General features: G+C 45.0%; 1 protein-coding gene across 3 annotated transcripts in view; it reads left to right on the top strand.

Moving 5' to 3' along the window:
• Positions 1–20,272, top strand: part of LOC139563557 (sodium/calcium exchanger 3-like) — a 184,284-nt gene that overhangs the window by 115,600 nt on the left and 48,412 nt on the right. For all 3 annotated transcript variants that reach the window (XR_011672587.1, XM_071382328.1, XM_071382327.1), the window contains exon 3: positions 11,789–11,895. Coding sequence is in view for 2 of the 3 variants with exons in the window: in XM_071382328.1 (XP_071238429.1) it covers positions 11,789–11,895 (107 nt within the window). In the remaining variant the exon portion in view is untranslated. The remainder of the gene's footprint in view (positions 1–11,788; positions 11,896–20,272) is intronic.

The raw sequence follows: 20,272 nt of genomic DNA, 5'->3' as shown, positions 1-20,272 counted from the left end.
CGTTCAGTAGGGCACAATGTGTTGTTCAGTAGGGCACAATGTGTCGTTCAGTAGGGCACAATGTGTTGTTCAGTAGGGCACAATGTGTCGTTCAGTAGGGCACAATGTGTCGTTCAGTAGGGCACAATGTGTCGTTCAGTAGGGCACAATGTGTCGTTCAGTAGGGCACAATGTGTCGTTCAGTAGGGCACAATGTGTCGTTCAGTAGGGCACAATGTGTCGTTCAGTAGGGCACAATGTGTCGTTCAGTAGGGCACAATGTGTCGTTCAGTAGGGCACAATGTGTCGTTCAGTAGGGCATTTATAGAAATAGTGTGCGTAGAGAGGAAACATCTGCAACATTCTATGATGTTTGTCTACTGAACGTCGCCAGGCGGAGGTGGGAAAGAGGAGATGAGGGAATGAAAAGGCTTTTTCTGCTTTTAAAGTCTATGTTGATGGCCTTCATCTTTGTTTGTGTCGTTCTTCTAAAACATTCTCCTCCCTCTACCCTCCTCCCTCATCCCCACTCCTTCCCTCCTCCCACATCCCCCCTCCTCCCTTCCTCCCTCCTCCTCCCCTCTTCCCAACCTCCCCTCCTCCCCCATCCCCCTCCTCCCTCTTCCCTCCTCCCGTCCTCCCTCCTCCCCTCCCCCCTCTTCCCTTCCTCCCTCCTCCCCTCTCCCCTCTTCCCTTCCTCCCTCCTCCCCTCCCCCCTCTTCCCTTCCTCCCTTCCCTTCCTCCCTAACTCAGAAAGTGATTTTGACTCAGAAAGTGATTTTGACTCAGAAAGTGATTTGGACTCAGAAAGTGATTTGGACTCAGAAAGTGATTTTGACTCAGAAAGTGATTTTGACTCAGAAATTGATTTTGACTCAGAAAAAGATTTTGACTCAGAAAAAGATTTTGACTCAGAAAAAGATTTTGACTCAGAAAGTGATTTTGACTCAGAAAATGATTTTGACTCAGAAAATGATTTTGACTCAGAAAATGATTTTGACTCAGAAAGTGATTTTGACTCAGAAAATGATTTTGACTCAGAAAGTGATTTTGACTCAGAAAGTGATTTTGACTCAGAAATTGATTTTGACTCAGAAATTGATTTTGACTCAGAAATTGATTTTGACTCAGAAAGTGATTTTGACTCAGAAAGTGATTTTGACTCAGAAAGTGATTTTGACTCAGAAAGTGATTTTGACTCAGAAAGTGATTTTGACTCAGAAAGTGATTTTGACTCAAAGTGATTTTGACTCAAAGTGATTTTGACTCAGAAAGTGATTTTGACTCAGAAAGTGATTTTGACTCTGAAAGTGATTTTGACTCAGAAAGTGATTTTGACTCAGAAAGTGATCTGGACTCAGAAAGTGATTTTGACTCAGAAAGTGATCTGGACTCAGAAAGTGATTTTGACTCAGAAATTGATTTTGACTCAGAAAGTGATTTTGACTCAGAAAATGATTTTGACTCAGAAAGTGATTTTGACTCAGAAAGTGATTTTGACTCAGAAAGTGATTTTTACTCAGAAAGTGGTTTTTACTCAGAAAGTGATCTGGACTCAGAAAGTGATCTGGACTCGGAAAGTGATCTGGACTCAGAAAGTGATTTTGACTCAGAAAGTGATTTTGACTCAGAAAGTGATCTGGACTCAGAAAGTGATTTTGACTCAGAAATTGATTTTGACTCAGAAATTGATCTGGACTCAGACAAGGTTGGTGACCAGTGTTCTGACACAATACATTCCTTTGACTTGGTGAAAATCCTTTTTTTTTTTTACCTAACTTGCTTACCATTTTTTTTCATGTGGTGTCTTCCTTCACGTACCTAAATATTTGTCAAATGATTCATTTTGTGTATGGTTCCGTTGAAACAAGGGTAACTCAACTTACCCCTTTGGCTCAACTTACCCCACTCTCCCCTACTCGAGCAGCTGCTCCTGTGGAACACTTCTCCCCACAGACGATTCAGATACTGTAAAACAAGTTAAGATGCTTCCCAATATGCAAGCAGCTTTTTTTTGTTGTTGATTTTTGTGCTATTGCTCTTGTCTACATGCTACGTCTTGCTTGTCCTATGTTGCTCTTGTCTACATGCTACGTCTTGCTTGTTCTATGTTGCTCTGTCTGTATGCTACGTCTTGCTTGTCCTATGTTGCTCCGCGTGTGCTCACTGCTCAATGATTGCCTTTATTGTAATTGTTTTTAATAACCTGCCCAGGGACTGCGGTTGAAAATTAGCCGGCTGGCTAAAACCGGCACTTTTACTGAAACGTTGATTAATGTGCAACTGTCTCTGTAAAAATAGAAATAAACTCCAACTCAAACCCCATACCTGGGATAAGTTGTCCCAAACCCCATACCTGGGATAAGTTGTCCCAAACCCCATACCTGGGATAAGTTGTCCCAAACCCCATACCTGGGATAAGTTGTCCCAAACCGCATACCTGGGATAAGTTGTCCCAAACCCCATACCTGGGATAAGTTGTCCCAAACCCCATACCTGGGATAAGTTGTCCCAAACCCCATACCTGGGATAAGTTGTCCCAAACCCCATACCTGGGATAAGTTGTCCCAAGAGAGCACTTTTGTTTTGGCTTTCAAAACTGTAATGTTTTACATGAATTCTGATTATTTACAGGGATACACAACATCCTGAAATATATGTAGATATCCTTGTTAGAAAAATATATATTTACAAAAAAAATATATGAAGATATCCTTGTTAGAAAAAATATATATTTACAAAAAAATATATGAAGATATCCTTGTTAAAAAAATATATATTTACAAAAAAATATATGAAGATATCCTTGTTAGAAAAAATATATATTTCCCCAAAAAATATATGAAGATATCCTTGTTAGAAAAAATATATATTTACAAAAAAATATATGAAGATATCCTTGTTAGAAAAAATATATAGGGGGACTGGAAATGACAATTACATTGACGGAAGCTACAATCTGCGATATTAAAGCTGATCTACCACCCCCCAAAAAATGATTATAAAAAGTCTCAACTTACCCCACTGTCCCCTACAGTCAGTCAGAAAGTGGGTCACAGCAGCTGTATTATATAGGTACTGGAGATGGTGCTGCAGTAGGATGGGGACTCTCACTGTGTGTGTGTGTGTGTGTGTGTGTGTGTGTGTGTGTGTGTGTGTGTGTGTGTGTGTGTGTGTGTGTGGGTGTGTGTGTGTGTGTGTGTGTGTGTGTGTGTGTGTGTGTGTGTGTGTGTGTGTTTGCGTGCGTGCGTGCGTGCGCAATCTAAGGCAGTGACTTGGACCCAGCAGCGTTACATGTAGACACTCCTCAGAAGAACCAGCCTTCCATAGGTATGAATGGAATTCTACAGTATTTCATTTCAATGGGACAAAATTACATATTAAGTATTTTTGTGTTTTAGTAGGGACAGTAATATTAAATACTAATATATAATATAATATATTAATATACTTTAAAAAGTATACTTTCACATAATATAATGTAAAAGTATACATTAAAGGGTTGGTAGCATAAATGTAACCACATGTTACATATCGATTTGCATTAGAATACTCATCAAAAGTCACAATGAAAAGTTACACTTCACTTTTCTACACTGAGCAAAAATACAAACGCAACATGCAACAATTTCAAAGATTTTACTGAGTTACAGTTCATATAAGGAAATCAGTCAATTGAAATAAATACATTAATCACTAATCTATGGATTTCACATGACTGGTAATACGGATATGCATCTTGTTGGTCTCAGATACCTTAACAAAAGGTAGGGGCGTGGATCAGAAAAGCAGCCAGTATCTAGTGTGACCACCATTTGCCTCATGCAGCGCGTCACATCTCCTTCACATAGAGTTGATCAGGCTGTTGATTGTGGAATGTTGTCCCACTCCTCTTCAACAGGAACTGGAACACGCTGTCGTACACGTCGATCCAGAGCATCCCAAACATGCTCAATGGGTGACATGTCTGGTGAGTATGTAGGCCATGGAAGAACTGGGACATTTTTAGCTTCCAGGAATTGTGTACAGATCCTTGTGACATGGGGCCGTGCATTATCATGCTGAAACATGAGGTGATGGCGGCAAATGAAAGGCACGAAAATGGGCCTCAGGATCTCGTCACGGTATCTCTGTGCATTCAAATTGCCATCGATAAAATGCAATTGTGTTCGTTGTTCGTAGCTTAGGCCTGCCCCATACCATAACCCCACCTCCACCATGGGGCACTCTGTTCACAACGTTGACATCAGCAAACCTCTCGCCCACACGACGCCATGCACGCTGTCTGCCATCTGTCCGGTACAGTTCAAACCAGGATTCATCCAGCGTGTCAGTGGTCATCGAAGGTGAGCATTTTCCCACTGAAGTCGGTTACGACGCCAAACTGCAATCAGGTCAAGACCCTGGTGATGACGACGATCACACAGATGAGCTTCCCTGAGAGGGTTCCTGAGAGTTTGTGCAGAAATTCTTGGCTTGATGCAACCACAGTTGCACCACAGTTTCATCAGCTTTCCGTGTGGCTGACGATCCCCGGAGGTGAAGAAGACGGATGTGGAGGTCCTGTTTTAATGATCATGCTGTTTAATCAGCTTCTTGATATGCCACACCTGTCAGGTGGATGGATTATCTTGGCAAAGGAGAAATGCTCACTAACAGGGATGTAAACAAATTTGGGCACAACATTTCAGAGAAATACACTTTTTGTGCGTATGGAACATTTCTGGGATCTTTTATTTCAGCTCATGAATCACGGGACCAACACTTTACATGTTGCGTTTATATTTTTGTTCAGTGTAGATATGACGAAACTTACCTCCCTCTCGATTGTATTATCATCCCCTTCAGACGACTGATTAAATATTTTATTCATCAAATGTTTTTTTGTGTTATAAAATAGTCATGTTAAAATCAAATCAAATCAAATTGTATTTGTCACATGCGCCGAATACAACAGGTGTAGACCTTACAGTGAAATGCTGAATACAACAGGTGTAGACCTTACAGTGAAATGCTGAATACAACAGGTGTAGACCTTACAGTGAAATGCTTACATACAAGCCCTTAACCAACAATGCAGTTTTAAGAAAATACCCCCCAAAAAGTAAGAGATAAGAATAACAAATAATTAAAGAGCAGCAGTAAATAACAATAGCGAGGCTATATACAGGGTGTTACGGTACAGAGTCAATGTGGAGGCTATATACAGGGTGTTACGGTACAGAGTCAATGTGGAGGCTATATACAGGGTGTTATGGTACAGAGTCAATGTGGAGGCTATATACAGGGTGTTACGGTACAGAGTCAATGTGGAGGCTATATACAGGGGGTACCGCTACAGAGTCAATGTGGATGCTATATACAGGGGGTACCGGTACAGAGTCAATGTGGAGGCTATATACAGGGGGTACCGATATAGAGTCAATGTGGAGGTTATATGCAGGTTTCACCGATACAGAGTCAATGTGGAGGCTATATACAGGGGGTACCGGTACAGAGTCAATGTCGAGGTAATTGAGGTAATATGTACATGTAGGTAGAGTTATTAAATTGACTATGCATAGATAATAACAGAGAGTAGCAGCAGCGTTACAGGGGGCAATGCAAATGGTCTGGGTAGCCATTTGATTAGCTGTTCAGGAGTCTTATGGCTTTGGGGGTAGAAACTATTTAGGAGCCTCTTGGACATAGACTTGGTGCTCCGCTTGCCGTGCGGTAGCAGTCTATGACTAGGGTGCCTGGAGGCTTTGACAATTTTTTGTGCCTTTCTCTGACACCGCCTGGTATAGAGGTCCTGGATGGCAGGAAGCTTTGCCCTCAGTGATGTATTGGGCCATAGTGCCTCGGTAGTGCCTTGCGGTCGGAGGCCGAGCAGTTGCCATACCAGTGATGCAACAGTGATGCAACCAGTCAGGATGCTCTCGATGGTGCAGCTGTAAAACCTTTTGAGGATCTGGGGACCCATGCCAAATCTTTTCACTATCCTGAGGGGGAAGAGGTTTTGTTGTGCCCTCTTCATGACTGTCTTGGTGTGCTTGGACTATGTTTGTTTGTTGGTGATGTGGACGCCAAGGAACTTGAAGCTCTCAACCTGCTACACTACAGCCCCGTCGATGAGAATGGGGGCGTGCTCGGTCCTCCTTTTCCTTTAGTCCACAATCATCTCCTTTGACTTGATCACGTTGAGGGAGAGGTTGTTGTCCTGGCACCACACGGTAAGGTCTCTGACCTCCTCCCTATAGGCTGTCTCATCGTTGTCTGTGATCAGGCCTACCACTGTTACCTGAACATTATGGGAAAGTTACCAGAATTTTGCAACACAAATCCCTGAAAGAATTGAGCCCACAACATTCGTGTTGCTAGCGGCACGGGCATACCAACGGAGTCACACAGGACCACATTATACTGAGAAGAGTTGGTGATGAGAAGAGAGGAGGGGATGAAAGGAGAGGAGAGGAGGAGGGGAGAGAAGGGGATGAAAGGAGAGGAGGAGGGGAGAGGAGGGGAGGAATGGAGAGTAGAGGAGGAAAGGGGGGAGGAAAGGGTGTGTGGGTGTGTGTGTGTTCTGTTGGCCATGGGGGAGGTAGCGCTATCTATATACACACATATATACACACAAACACATATATACACACACACATATATACACATATATATATACACACACACACACACATATACACACACACACATATACAGTGGGGAGAAGAAGTATTTGATACACTGCTGATTTTGCAGGTTTTCCTACTTACAAAGCATGTAGAGGTCTGTAATTTTTATCATAGGTACACTTCAACTGTGAGAGGCGGAATCTTAAACAAAAATCCAGAAAATCACATTGTATGATTTTTAAGTAATTAATTTGCATTTTATTGCATGACATAAGTATTTGATCACCTACCAACCAGTAAGAATTCCGGCTCTCACAGACCTGTTAGTTTTTCTTTAAGAAGCCCTCCTGTTCTCCACTCATTACCTGTATTAACTGCACCTGTTTGAACTCGTTACCTGTATAAAAGACACCTGTCCACACACTCAATCAAACAGACTCCAACCTCTCCACAATGGCCAAGACCAGAGAGCTGTGTAAGGACATCAGGGATAAAATTGTAGACCTGCACAAGGCTGGGATGGGCTACAGGACAATAGGCAAGCAGCTTGGTGAGAAGGCAACAACTGTTGGCGCAATTATTAGAAAATGGAAGAAGTTCAAGATGACGGTCAATCACCCTCGGTCTGGGGCTCCATGCAAGATCTCACCTCGTGGGGCATCAATGATCATGAGGAAGGTGAGGGATTAGCCCAGAACTACACGGCAGGACCTGGTCAATGACCTGAAGAGAGCTGGGACCACAGTCTCAAAGTAAACCATTAGTAACACACTACGCCGTCATAGATTAAAATCCTGCAGTGCACGCAAGGTCCCCCTGCTCAAGCCAGCGCATGTCCAGGCCCGTCTGAAAATTGCCAATGACCATCTGGATGATCCAGAGGAGGAATGGGAGAAGGTCATGTGGTCTGATGAGACAAAAATAGAGCTTTTTGGTCTAAACTCCACTCGCCGTGTTTGGAGGAAGAAGAAGGATGAGTACAACCCCAAGAACACCATCCCAACCGTGAAGCATGGAGGTGGAAACATCATTCTTTGGGGATGCTTTTCTGCAAAGGGGACAGGACGACTGCACCGTATTGAGGGGAGGATGGATGGGGCCATGTAACGCGAGATCTTGGCCAACAACCTCCTTCCCTCAGTAAAAGCATTGAAGATGGGTCGTGGCTGGGTCTTCCAGCATGACAACGACCCGAAACACACAGCCAGGGCAACTAAGGAGTGGCTCCGTAAGAAGCATCTCAAGGTCCTGGAGTGGCCTAGCCAGTCTCCAGACCTGAACCCAATAGAAAATCTTTGGAGGGAGCTGAAAGTCCGTATTGCCCAGCGACAGCCCCGAAACCTGAAGGATCTGGAGAAGATCTGTAGGGAGGAGTGGGCCAAAATCCCTGCTGCAGTGTGTGCAAACCTAGTCAAGAACTACAGGAAACGTATGATCTCTGTAATTGCAAACAAAGGTTTCTGTACCAAATATTAAGTTCTGCTTTTCTGATGTATCAAATACTTATGTCATGCAATAAAATGCAAATTAATTACTTAAAAATCATACAATGTGATTTTCTGGATTTTTGTTTTAGATTCCGTCTCTCACAGTTGAAGTGTACCTATGATAAAAATTACAGACCTCTACATGTTTTGTAAGTAGGAAAACCTGCAAAATTGGCAGTGTATCAAATACTTGTTCTCCCCACTGTATATACACACACACACACATACACACACACATACATACATACACACACATACACACATCTAACAGATGTCACAGAGCACAGAAACAACTTTTGGTTGAACCCAAAATGGTTCCCTATTCCTTTATATAGTGCACTACTTTTGACCAGAGTCCACAGAGGAATGTAGGGAATAGGGTGCCAGACAGACGTTCAGTCAGCTACATTATGTCTTTGTGCCACTTATCTGATTATTTAAAATATATCTCACCAGAGAATCTTCCATCTAAATAACAAATATGAGAAGTTTATGGCAGTGGGATGGTATTTCAACTCTGGTTGATGTTATATTTGTGTGCCTGTTGTAACGGGCTGACTGAACTCTTCCCTCCCATCCTATGAATATGCTATTTAATAAAAGGCACCATGACACAGGAACCAACCGTTACGTAACAACAAGTACCATGGTTTGAGAACCAACCGTTACGTAATAACAAGTACCATGGTTTGAGAACCAACCGTTACGTAATAACAAGTACCATGGTTCCTTCCCTCCCTCCTCCCGCTCTCTCCCTCCTTCCTCTTCCCCTCCCTCCCTCCCTCCCACCCTCCTCAACTCTCCTTCCCTCCTACCCTCCCTCCCTCCTCAACACTTCTTCCCTCCCTCCAACCCTCCTTCCCTCCCTCCCTCCCACCCTCCTCAACTCTCCTTCCTTCCCTCCATCCCTCCTCAACTCTCCTTCCCTCCCTCCCTCCCTCCACTCTACTTCTTTCCCTCCCACCCTCCCTTTCAGCGGGTAGTGAACCGCTGGGGGTTGTTACGGTCAGCGGGTAGTGAACCGCTGGGGGTTGTTACGGTCGGTAGTAAACCGCTGGGGGTTGTTACGGTCAGCGGGTAGTGAACCGCTGGGGGTTGTTACGGTCAGCGGGTAGTAAACCGCTGGGGGTTGTTACGGTCAGCGGGTAGTAAACCGCTGGGGGCTGTTACGGTCAGCGGGTAGTGAACCGCTGGGGGTTGTTACGGTCAGCGGGTAGTGAACCGCTGGGGGTTGTTACGGTCAGCGGGTAGTGAACCGCTGGGGGTTGTTACGGTCAGCGGGTAGTGAACCGCTGGGGGTTGTTACGGTCAGCGGGTAGTGAACCGCTGGGGGTTGTTACGGTCAGCGGGTAGTGAACCGCTGGGGGTTGTTACGGTCAGCGGGTAGTGAACCGCTGGGGGTTGTTACGGTCAGCGGGTAGTGAACCGCTGGGGGTTGTTACGGTCAGCGGGTAGTGAACCGCTGGGGGTTGTTAGCTGCTGTCATATTGCAACCAGTTCTCACAGTCTCGCGTCAGAATTAGACATCCGTCCATGTTTCTCAAATGTCAAATTTAACTGTTAAGTTTAGTCATTACCTCTGAATAGTTAAGTTTAGTCATTACCTCTGAATAGTTAAGTTTAGTCATTACCTCTGAATAGTTAAGTTTAGTCATTACCTCTGAATAGTTAAGTTTAGTCATTACCTCTGAATAGTTAAGTTTAGTCATTACCTCTGAATAGTTAAGTTTAGTCATTACCTCTGAATAGTTAAGTTTAGTCATTTACTCTGAATAGTTAAGGTTAGTCATTAACTCTGAATAGTTAAGGTTAGTCATTTACTCTGAATAGTTAAGGTTAATCATTAACTCTGATTAGTTAAGGTTAGTCATTAACTCTGAATAGTTAAGGTAAGGGTTAAGGTTGGGGATAAGCTAATAACAAAAGCGTAAAATAACATCGCTGGATTCCAACTTCCAACCAGGAGATACTTACGCCCATCCACCAGTGTCGTCCACAACGCCCAAGCAAAACTGAAACCTACTTAAACATTTTTTAAATAATAATGATTTAGCAGACGCTCTTACAGTAGTAAAATGTGTGTGTGTGTGAGAGAGAGAGACAGAGAGAGAGAGAGAGAGAGAGAGAGAGAAAGAGAGAGAGAGAGAGAGAGAGAGAGAGAGAGAGAGAGAGAGAGAGAGAGAGAGAGAGAGAGAGAGAGAGAGAGAGAGAGAGAGAGAGAGAGAGAGAGAGAGAGAGAGAGACAGAGAGAGAGAGAGAGAGAGAGAGAGAGAGACAGAGAGACAGAGAGAGAGAGAGAGAGAGAGAGACAGAGAGAGAGAGAGAGAGAATCTCTCAATCACAGATCCACAAAGAATTCGAAAACAAATCCAATTTTGATAAACTCCCATATCTACTGGGTGAAATTCCACAGTGTGCCATCACAGCAGCAAGATTTGTGACCTGTTGCCACAAGAAAAGGGCAACCAGTGAAGAACAAACACCATTGTAAATACAACCCATATTTATGTTTATTTATTTTAACTTGTGTGCTTTAAACATTTGTACATTGTTACAACACTGCATATATATAGTATGACATTTGTCATGTCTTTATTGTTTTGAAACTTCTGTATGTGTAATGTTTACTGTTAATTTTTATTGTTTATTTCACTTTTGTATATTATCTACCTCACTTGCTTTGGCAATGTTAACACATGTTTCCCATGCCAATAAAGCCCCTTGAATTGAATTGAATTGAATTGAATCTCACTCCTGAGGACATTGAGACTTCATTACAGGGTAGTTCTGTTCGTAGTGGAGCAGTAGGCTGAGCAATAAGCTGCTATCTACTTATCTCTCTCTGTGTGTGTGTGTGTGTGTGTGTGTGTGTGTGTGTGTGTGTGTGTGTGTGTGTGTGTGTGTGTGTGTGTGTGTGTGTGTGTGTGTGTGTGTGTGTGTGTGTGTGTGTGTGTGTGTGTGTGTGTGTGTGTGTGTGTGTGTGTGTGTGTGACTCTAGGTATACTTAAAGCTACAGTCTGGCATTTGTAAAACAACAAATGCCACCCCGCCACTTATTTTTGTATACAGCTGAGGGTTAAGGAAATGCATCTCCTCCTTTGTGTCCTCTGGTTGCCTAGCACCACGATGACACCATGTGTCAGACTACAGTGTGATAGATGTGGTTGTCATGGCAGCCATGGGAGCCAACGTGGATAGCCAATGACAGAGCTGTCCTAGAGGGGCCTAGCGACCGTCGTCATGGACAGCAGCTGACTTTTGACCTCTAACCTTTTCACCAAGCTGGTTATTATTCCTCATGTCATTTCCTGTTCCTGTCTCACCCTGTCACTAATTAACCTTCTCTTCTTTCTCCCCTTCTCTTTTCTCTCTGTCCTTTTTTCCTTTTCTCCCTTTCTGTTGACTTCTCTCCTCTCCTTCTCTCTCCTCTCATCTTCTCTCCTCTCCTCTCATCTTCTCTCTTCTCCTCTTCTCTTCGCTCTCCTCCTCTTCTCTTCGCTCTCTTCCTCTTCTCTCTTCCCCTCTTCTCTTCTCTCCTCTTCTCCTCTCCTCGTCTGTCTTCTCTCTTCTCTTCTCCTCTCCTTCTCTTCTCCTCTCTCCTCTCCTTCTCTCTCCTCTTCTCTCTTCTCTCCTACTTTCTCCTCTTCTCTTCTCCCCTTCACTTCTTCTCTCCACTTCTCCTCTTTTTCCTATCTCTCTCTATTCTCACAGCAAAACATTTCATGTGAAAGTGATAGATGATGAGGAGTATGAGAAAAACAAGAACTTCTTCCTGGAGCTGGCCGAGCCTCGCATGGTAGACATGAGCCTGCAGAAAGGTGCAGTACTGACACCCCTCCTCCTTCTCTTCCTCCCCTCCTACCCTCCTCTCATCCCCTAGGACTCCCCTCAACTTTCTTCCTCCTTACCCTGGATATAATAGCACTGTTTCTATACTGTTTCAATTTTCTCTCTCTCTCTCTCTCTCTCTCTCTCTCTCTCTCTCTCTCTCTCTCTCTCTCTCTCTCTCTCTCTCTCTCTCTCTCTCTCTCTCTCTCTCTCTCTCTCTCTCTCTCTCTCTCTCTCTCTCTCTCTCTCCTGCATTCTCCCTTTCACATTGGTTGAATCTTAGCACACTCTCTCTTTTGCATCCCTGTCAGGCCTTCACCCCTGTCTACCGAATACTGACTACTGTCTACTGACTACTGTCTACTGACTACTGTCTACCGAATACTGACTACTGTCTACTGACTACTGTCTACTGACTACTGTCTACCGAATACTGACTACTGTCTACTGACTACTGTCTACCGAAAACCGACTACTGTCTACTCACTACTGTCTACCGAATACCGACTACTGTCTACTGACTACTGTCTACCGACTACTGTCTACTGACTACTGTCTACCGAATACTGTCTACTGACTACTGTCTACCGAATACCGACTACTGTCTACTGACTACTGTCTACCGAATACCGACTACTGTCTACTGACTACTGTCTACCGAAAACCGACTACTGTCTACTGACTTCTGTCTACCGAATACTGACTACTGACTACCGACTACTGTCTACCGAATACCGACTACTGACTACCGAATACCGACTACTGACTACCGACTACTGTCTACTGTCTACCGAATACCGAATACCGAATACCGACTACCGACTACTGTCTACCGACTACTGTCTACAAACTACTGTCTACCGAATACTGACTACCGACTACTGTCTACCAACTACTGACTACTGTCTACCGAATACTGACTACCAACTACTGACTAATGTCTACCGACTACTGACTACCGACTACTGTCTACCGACTACTGACTACTGTCTACCGAATACCGACTACCGACTACCAACTACTGTCTACCGAATACCGAATACTGACTACTGACTACCGACTACTGTCTACCGACTACCGACTACTGTACACCTGTACTTCTCAAAACAGACACTACAATGTAACACTTCTCAAAACAGACACTACAATGTAACACTTCTCTACCTGGACACTACACTGTAACACTTCTCTACCTGTCTCTAGACCACTGCTATATTCCTCATGATAACATTGTATTAGTCTGTCTCTAGACCACTGCTATGTTCCTCATGATAACATTGTATTAGTCTGTCCCTAGACCACTGCTATGTTCCTCATGTTAACATTGTATTAGTCTGTCCCTAGACCACTGCTATGTTCCTCATGTTAACATTGTAGAAGTCTGTCTCTGTTCTTATCCATCCGTCTCTGGGCATTTCATTCTCACGTAGAGAAGAGGAGGGAGAGGAAGTCCAAGCTAGTTCTCATCAAAAGTTTGCTGTTGTTTTAGTTCGGCTGGTTGTTGGTAATCTCTGCTGAAAGATACGACCGGCGTTTTTCTGAAGATGTCCTCTGCGTACTATTATCTAATGCCCTGTTACATCACCAAGCAGGAGACCAGGGGACTGCATGGGAGGGAGAGAGGTGCTAGCAACCTGGAGGAGGGGAGTGGAGGGTGCCGCATCCATACACACAGACATGTCAGCACACACATACACACAGATACATTATTGACAAATCTGGGTTTATGTGGTGTTTATTTGATGTAGGAGTATAGTATTCTGTAGGAGTGTAGTATTCTGTATGAGTATATTATTCTGTAGGAGTATAGTATTCTGTAGGAGTATAGTATTCTGTGGGAGTATAGTGCTCTGTAGGAGTATAGTATTCTTTAGGAGTATAGTATTCAGTAGGAGTATAGTATTCTGTGGGAGTATAGTGTTCTGTAGGAGTATAGTATTCTGTAGGAGTATAGTATTCAGTAGGAGTGTAGTATTCTGTAGGAGTATAGTGTTCTGTAGGAGTATAGTATTCTGTAGGAGTATAGTCTTATGTAGCAGTGTAGTATTCTGTAGGAGTGTAGTATTCTGTGGGGGTATAGTATTCTGTAGCAGTGTAGTATTCTGTAGGAGTATAGTATTCTGTAGCAGTGTAGTATTCTGTAGGGGTGTAGTATTCTGTAGGAGTATAGTATTCTGTGGGAGTATAGTATTCTGTAGGAGTATAGTATTCTTTAGCAGTGTAGTATTCTGTAGGAGTATATTATTCTGTAGGAGTATAGTATTCTGTAGGAGTATAGTATTCTGTAGCAGTGTAGTATTCTGTTGGAGTATAGTATTCCGCAGGCGTATAGTATTGTGTAGGAGTGTAGTATTCTGCAGGAGTATAGTATTCTGTGGGAGTATAGTATACTGTAGGAGTGTAGTTTTCCGCATGAGTATAGTGCTCTGTAGGAGTGTAGTATTCTGTGGGGGTATAGTATTCTGTAGCAGTGTAGTATTCTGTAGGAGTATAGTATTCTGTAGCAGTGTAGTATTCTGTAGGGGTGTAGTATTCTGTAGGAGTATAGTATTCTGTGGGAGTATAGTATTCTGTAGGAGTATAGTATTCTTTAGCAGTGTAGTATTCTGTAGGAGTATATTATTCTGTAGGAGTATAGTATTCTGTAGGAGTATAGTATTCTTTAGCAGTGTAGTATTCTGTAGGAGTATAGTATTCTGTAGGAGTGTAGTATTCTGTGGGAGTATAGTATTCTGTAGGAGTGTAGTATTCTGTAGGAGTATAGTATTCGGTAGGAGTATATTATTCTTTAGGAGTATAGTATTCTGTGGGAGTGTAGTATTCTGTAGGAGTATAGTGGTCTGTAGGGGTGTAGTATTCTGTAGGTGTATAGTATTCTGTAGCAGTGTATCATTCTGTAGGAGTGTAGTACTCTGTAGGAGTATAGTATTCTGTGGGAGTATAGTATTATGTAGGAGTATAGTATTCTGTAGGAGTATAGTATTCTGTAGGAGTATAGTATTCTGTAGCAGTGTAGTATTCTGTTGGAGTATAGTATTCCGCAGGCGTATAGTATTATGTAGGAGTGTAGTATTCTGCAGGAGTATAGTATTCTGTGGGAGTATAGTATACTGTAGGAGTGTAGTTTTCCGCATGAGTATAGTGCTCTGTAGGAGTGTAGTATTCTGTGGGGGTATAGTATTCTGTAGCAGTGTAGTATTCTGTAGGAGTATAGTATTCTGTAGCAGTGTAGTATTCTGTAGGGGTGTAGTATTCTGTAGGAGTATAGTATTCTGTGGGAGTATAGTATTCTGTAGGAGTATAGTATTCTTTAGCAGTGTAGTATTCTGTAGGAGTATATTATTCTGTAGGAGTATAGTATTCTGTAGGAGTATAGTATTCTTTAGCAGTGTAGTATTCTGTAGGAGTATAGTATTCTGTAGGAGTGTAGTATTCTGTGGGAGTATAGTATTCTGTAGGAGTGTAGTATTCTGTAGGAGTATAGTATTCGGTAGGAGTATATTATTCTGTAGGAGTATAGTATTCTGTGGGAGTGTAGTATTCTGTAGGAGTATAGTGGTCTGTAGGGGTGTAGTATTCTGTATAGTATTCTGTAGCAGTGTAGTATTCTGTAGGAGTATAGTATTCGGTAGGGTTATAATATTCTGTAGTATTCTGTAGGAGTATATTCTGTAGGAGTGTAGTATTCTGTAGCAGTGTAGTATCCTGTAGGAGTATAGTATTCGGTAGGAGTGGATGTGATGAATATTCAGGCTGATTCAGGGCCTGGATACACACACACACACACACACACACACACACACACACACACACACACACACACACACACACACACACACACACACACACACACACACACACACACACACACACACACACACACACACACAAACAAACACAGAAAATAATGTTTTCAGATGCCAGACTCTTGTTTATTCAGTGCTTCCCAAAGAATAGAGCCTAACTGCTGATTAACAATTTACCTCACAGACCGCTTGGTTTGGTGTTTTTCTGTGTGTGTGTGTGTGTGTGTGTGTGTGTGTGTGTGTGTGTGTGTGTGTGTGTGTGTGTGTGTGTGTGTGTGTGTGTGTGTGTGTGTGTGTGTGTGTGTGTGTGTGTGTGTGTGTGTGTGTCTGGAGTGGTTTCCATCCTGCTCCAGCAGCACCCTTCCTTCCTTCCTTTCATTACAGTGATGTGGTCAATACCGTCAGCACCTCTGGAGTGCTGGCTAGGGAGGGAGATGGAGGGAGGGAGGGAGATGGGGGAGGGAGGGAGATGGGGGGGGAGATGGGGGGGGGCAGAGTCGGTGGACAGAGGGAGATGGAGGGAGGAGGCAGAGGTGGTGGACAAAGGGAGATGTAGGAGGGAGGCAGAGGGGAGGAGGCAGAGTTGGTGGACAGAGGGAGATGGAGGGAGAGAGGCAGAGGGGAGGAGGCAGAGGGGATGAGGCAGAGTTGGTGGACAGAGGGAGATGGAGGGAGAGAGGCAGAGGGGAGGAGGCAGAGGTGGTGGACAGAGGGAGATGGAGGGAGAGAGGCAGAGGGAGATGGAGGGTCGGAGGCAGAGGGGAGGAGGCAGAGGGAGATGGAGGGACGGAGGCAGAGGTAGTGGACAGAGGGAGATGTAGGAGGGAGGCAGAGGGGAGGAGGCAGAGGGAGATGGAGATGGAGGGTCGGAGGCAGAGGGGAGGAGGCAGAGGTGGTGGACAGAGGGAGATGGAGGGTCGGAGGCAGAGGGGAGGAGGCAGAGGTGGTGGACAGAGGGAGATGGAGGGTCGGAGGCAGAGGGGAGGAGGCAGAGTTGGAACTGACTGGAACCTTCAAGTGACACTGCAAAACTGGCCCAAGAACAAAGAACTAAGCATACTGATATGTTAGGCAGGTCACACCAGATCGACTTCAGCATTCGATGTTTGTCCAGATTCCCAGGTCGTCGCAGATGCCTTCAATACCGTCCACTAGGGGCAACGTGAGCGCCTATTACCATATCGTAGGCTTGCGTCTTTCGCTATGGCGTTGTAGACTCAAGACATTTCAGCTTTTCATTTCTATAAATTTGTAAAAATGTGTAAAAACATAATTCCACTTTGAAATGATGGGTTATTGTGTGTAAAATCTTATGGGAGGGAAGCCAGTGTATGAGTCACATTGCACTGTATCTTTAGGGAGGGAAGCCAGTGTGAGTCACATTGCACTGTATCTTTAGGGAGGGAAGCCAGTGTGAGTCACATTGCACTGTATCTTTAGGGAGGGAAGCCAGTGTGAGTCACATTGCACTGTATCTTTAGGGAGGGAAGCCAGTGTGAGTCACATTGCACTGTATCTTTAGGGAGGGAAGCCAGTGTATGAGTCATATTGCACTGTATCTTTAGGGAGGGAAGCCAGTGAATGAGTCATATTGCACTGTATCTTTAGGGAGGAAAACCAGTGTATGTACAATATAGTAACTATCAGAGGTGATTCCAGCTCACTGAGACTGATTCCAGGTCAGCGGCACCATCAGTATAGTAACTATCAGAGGTGCTTTCAGCTCACTGAGACTGATTCCAGGTCAGCGGCACCATCAGTATAGTAACTATCAGAGGTGATTCCAGCTCACTGAGACTGATTCCAGGTCAGCGGCACCATCAGTATAGTAACTATCAGAGGTGATTCCAGCTCACTGAGACTGATTCCAGGTCAGCGGCACCATCAGTATAGTAACTATCAGAGGTGATTTCAGCTCACTGAGACTGATTCCAGGTCAGCGGCACCATCAGTATAGTAACTATCAGAGGTGATTCCAGCTCACTGAGACTGATTCCAGGTCAGCGGCACCATCAGTATAGTAACTATCAGAGGTGATTCCAGCTCACTGAGACTGATTCCAGGTCAGCGGCACCATCAGTATAGTAACTATCAGAGGTGCTTTCAGCTCACTGAGACTGATTCCAGGTCAGCGGCACCATCAGTATAGTAACTATCAGAGGTGATTCCAGCTCACTGAGACTGATTCCAGGTCAGCGGCACCATCAGTATAGTAACTATCAGAGGTGATTCCAGCTCACTGAGACTGATTCCAGGTCAGCGGCACCATCAGTATAGTAACTATCAGAGGTGATTCCAGCTCACTGAGACTGATTCCAGGTCAGCGGCACCATCAGTATAGTAACTATCAGAGGTGATTTCAGCTCACTGAGACTGATTCCAGGTCAGCGGCACCATCAGTATAGTAACTATCAGAGGTGATTCCAGCTCACTGAGACTGATTCCAGGTCAGCGGCACCATCAGTATAGTAACTATCAGAGGTGATTCCAGCTCACTGAGACTGATTCCAGGTCAGCGGCACCATCAGTATAGTAACTATCAGAGGTGATTCCAGCTCACTGAGACTGATTCCAGGTCAGCGGCACCATCAGTATAGTAACTATCAGAGGTGATTCCAGCTCACTGAGACTGACGAGTCGTTACCTACCCTCACCACCTGGGGGCGGCCCGACAGGAAGTCCAGGATCCAGTTGCAGAGAGAGGTGTTTAGTCCCAGGGTCCTTAGCTTAGTGATGAGCTTTGAGGGCACTATGGTGTTGAACGCTGAGCTGTAGTCAATGAACAGCATTCTCACATAGGTGTTCCTTTTGTCCAGGTGGGAAAGGGCAGTGTGGAGTGCAATAGAGATTGCATCATCTGTGGATCTGTTGGGGCGGTATGCAAATTGGATTGTGTCTAAGGGTTTCCGGGATAATGGTGTTGATGTGAGCCATGACCAGCCTTTCAAAGCATTTCCTGGCTACAGACGTGAGTGCTACGGGTCGGTAGTAATTTAGTCAGGCCCTCTTCTCCATTGATGCACTCTATCTTTCTGCCACCACTCATGGCTCATAGCCCAGGCTCAGAGGTAATATAGCTCATAGCCCAGGCTCAGAGGTAATATAGCTCATAGCCCAGGATCAGAGGTAATATAGCTCATAGCCCAGGCTCAGAGGTTCTATAGCTCATAGCCCAGGCTCAGAGGTAATATAGCTCATAGCCCAGGCTCAGAGGTAATATAGCTCATAGCCCAGGCTCAGAGGTTTACATTTACATTTAAGTCATTTAGCAGACGCTCTTATCCAGAGCGACTTACAAATTGGTGCATTCACCTTATGACATCCAGTGGAACAGCCACTTTACAATAGTGCATCTAAATCTTTTAAGGGGGGGTGGGGGGGGCAGAAGGATTGCTTTATCCTATCCTAGGTATTCCTTGAAGAGGTGGGGTTTCAGGTGTCTCCGGAAGGTGGTGATTGACTCCGCTGTCCTGGCGTCGTGAGGGAGTTTGTTCCACCATTGGGGTGCCAGAGCAGCGAACAGTTTTGACTGGGCTGAGCGGGAACTGTACTTCCTCAGTGGTAGGGAGGCGAGCAGGCCAGAGGTGGATGAACGCAGTGCCCTTGTTTGGGTGTAGGGCCTGATCAGAGCCTGAAGGTACTGAGGTGCCGTTCCCCTCACAGCTCCGTAGGCAAGCACCATGGTCTTGTAGCGGATGCGAGCTTCAACTGGAAGCCAGTGGAGAGAGCGGAGGAGCGGGGTGACGTGAGAGAACTTGGGAAGGTTGAACACCAGACGGGCTGCGGCGTTCTGGATGAGTTGTAGGGGTTTAATGGCACAGGCAGGGAGCCCAGCCAACAGCGAGTTGCAGTAATCCAGACGGGAGATGACAAGTGCCTGGATTAGGACCTGCGCCGCTTCCTGTGTGAGGCAGGGTCGTACTCTGCGGATGTTGTAGAGCATGAACCTACAGGAACGGGCCACCGCCTTGATGTTAGTTGAGAACGACAGGGTGTTGTCCAGGATCACGCCAAGGTTCTTAGCGCTCTGGGAGGAGGACACAATGGAGTTGTCAACCGTGATGGCGAGATCATGGAACGGGCAGTCCTTCCCCGGGAGGAAGAGCAGCTCCGTCTTGCCGAGGTTCAGCTTGAGGTGGTGATCCGTCATCCACACTGATATGTCTGCCAGACATGCAGAGATGCGATTCGCCACCTGGTCATCAGAAGGGGGAAAGGAGAAGATTAATTGTGTGTCGTCTGCATAGCAATGATAGGAGAGACCATGTGAGGTTATGACAGAGCCAAGTGACTTGGTGTATAGCGAGAATAGGAGAGGGCCTAGAACAGAGCCCTGGGGGACACCAGTGGTGAGAGCGCGTGGTGAGGAGACAGATTCTCGCCACGCCACCTGGTAGGAGCGACCTGTCAGGTAGGACGCAATCCAAGCGTGGGCCGCGCCGGAGATGCCCAACTCGGAGAGGGTGGAGAGGAGGATCTGATGGTTCACAGTATCGAAGGCAGCCGATAGGTCTAGAAGGATGAGAGCAGAGGAGAGAGAGTTAGCTTTAGCAGTGCGGAG

Source organism: Salvelinus alpinus, chromosome 34 (assembly GCF_045679555.1).
Source record: "Salvelinus alpinus chromosome 34, SLU_Salpinus.1, whole genome shotgun sequence".
Taxonomy (NCBI): domain Eukaryota; kingdom Metazoa; phylum Chordata; class Actinopteri; order Salmoniformes; family Salmonidae; genus Salvelinus; species Salvelinus alpinus.
Note: the sequence above shows the minus strand (reverse complement) of the source record. Positions and strands in the feature narration are given on the sequence as shown.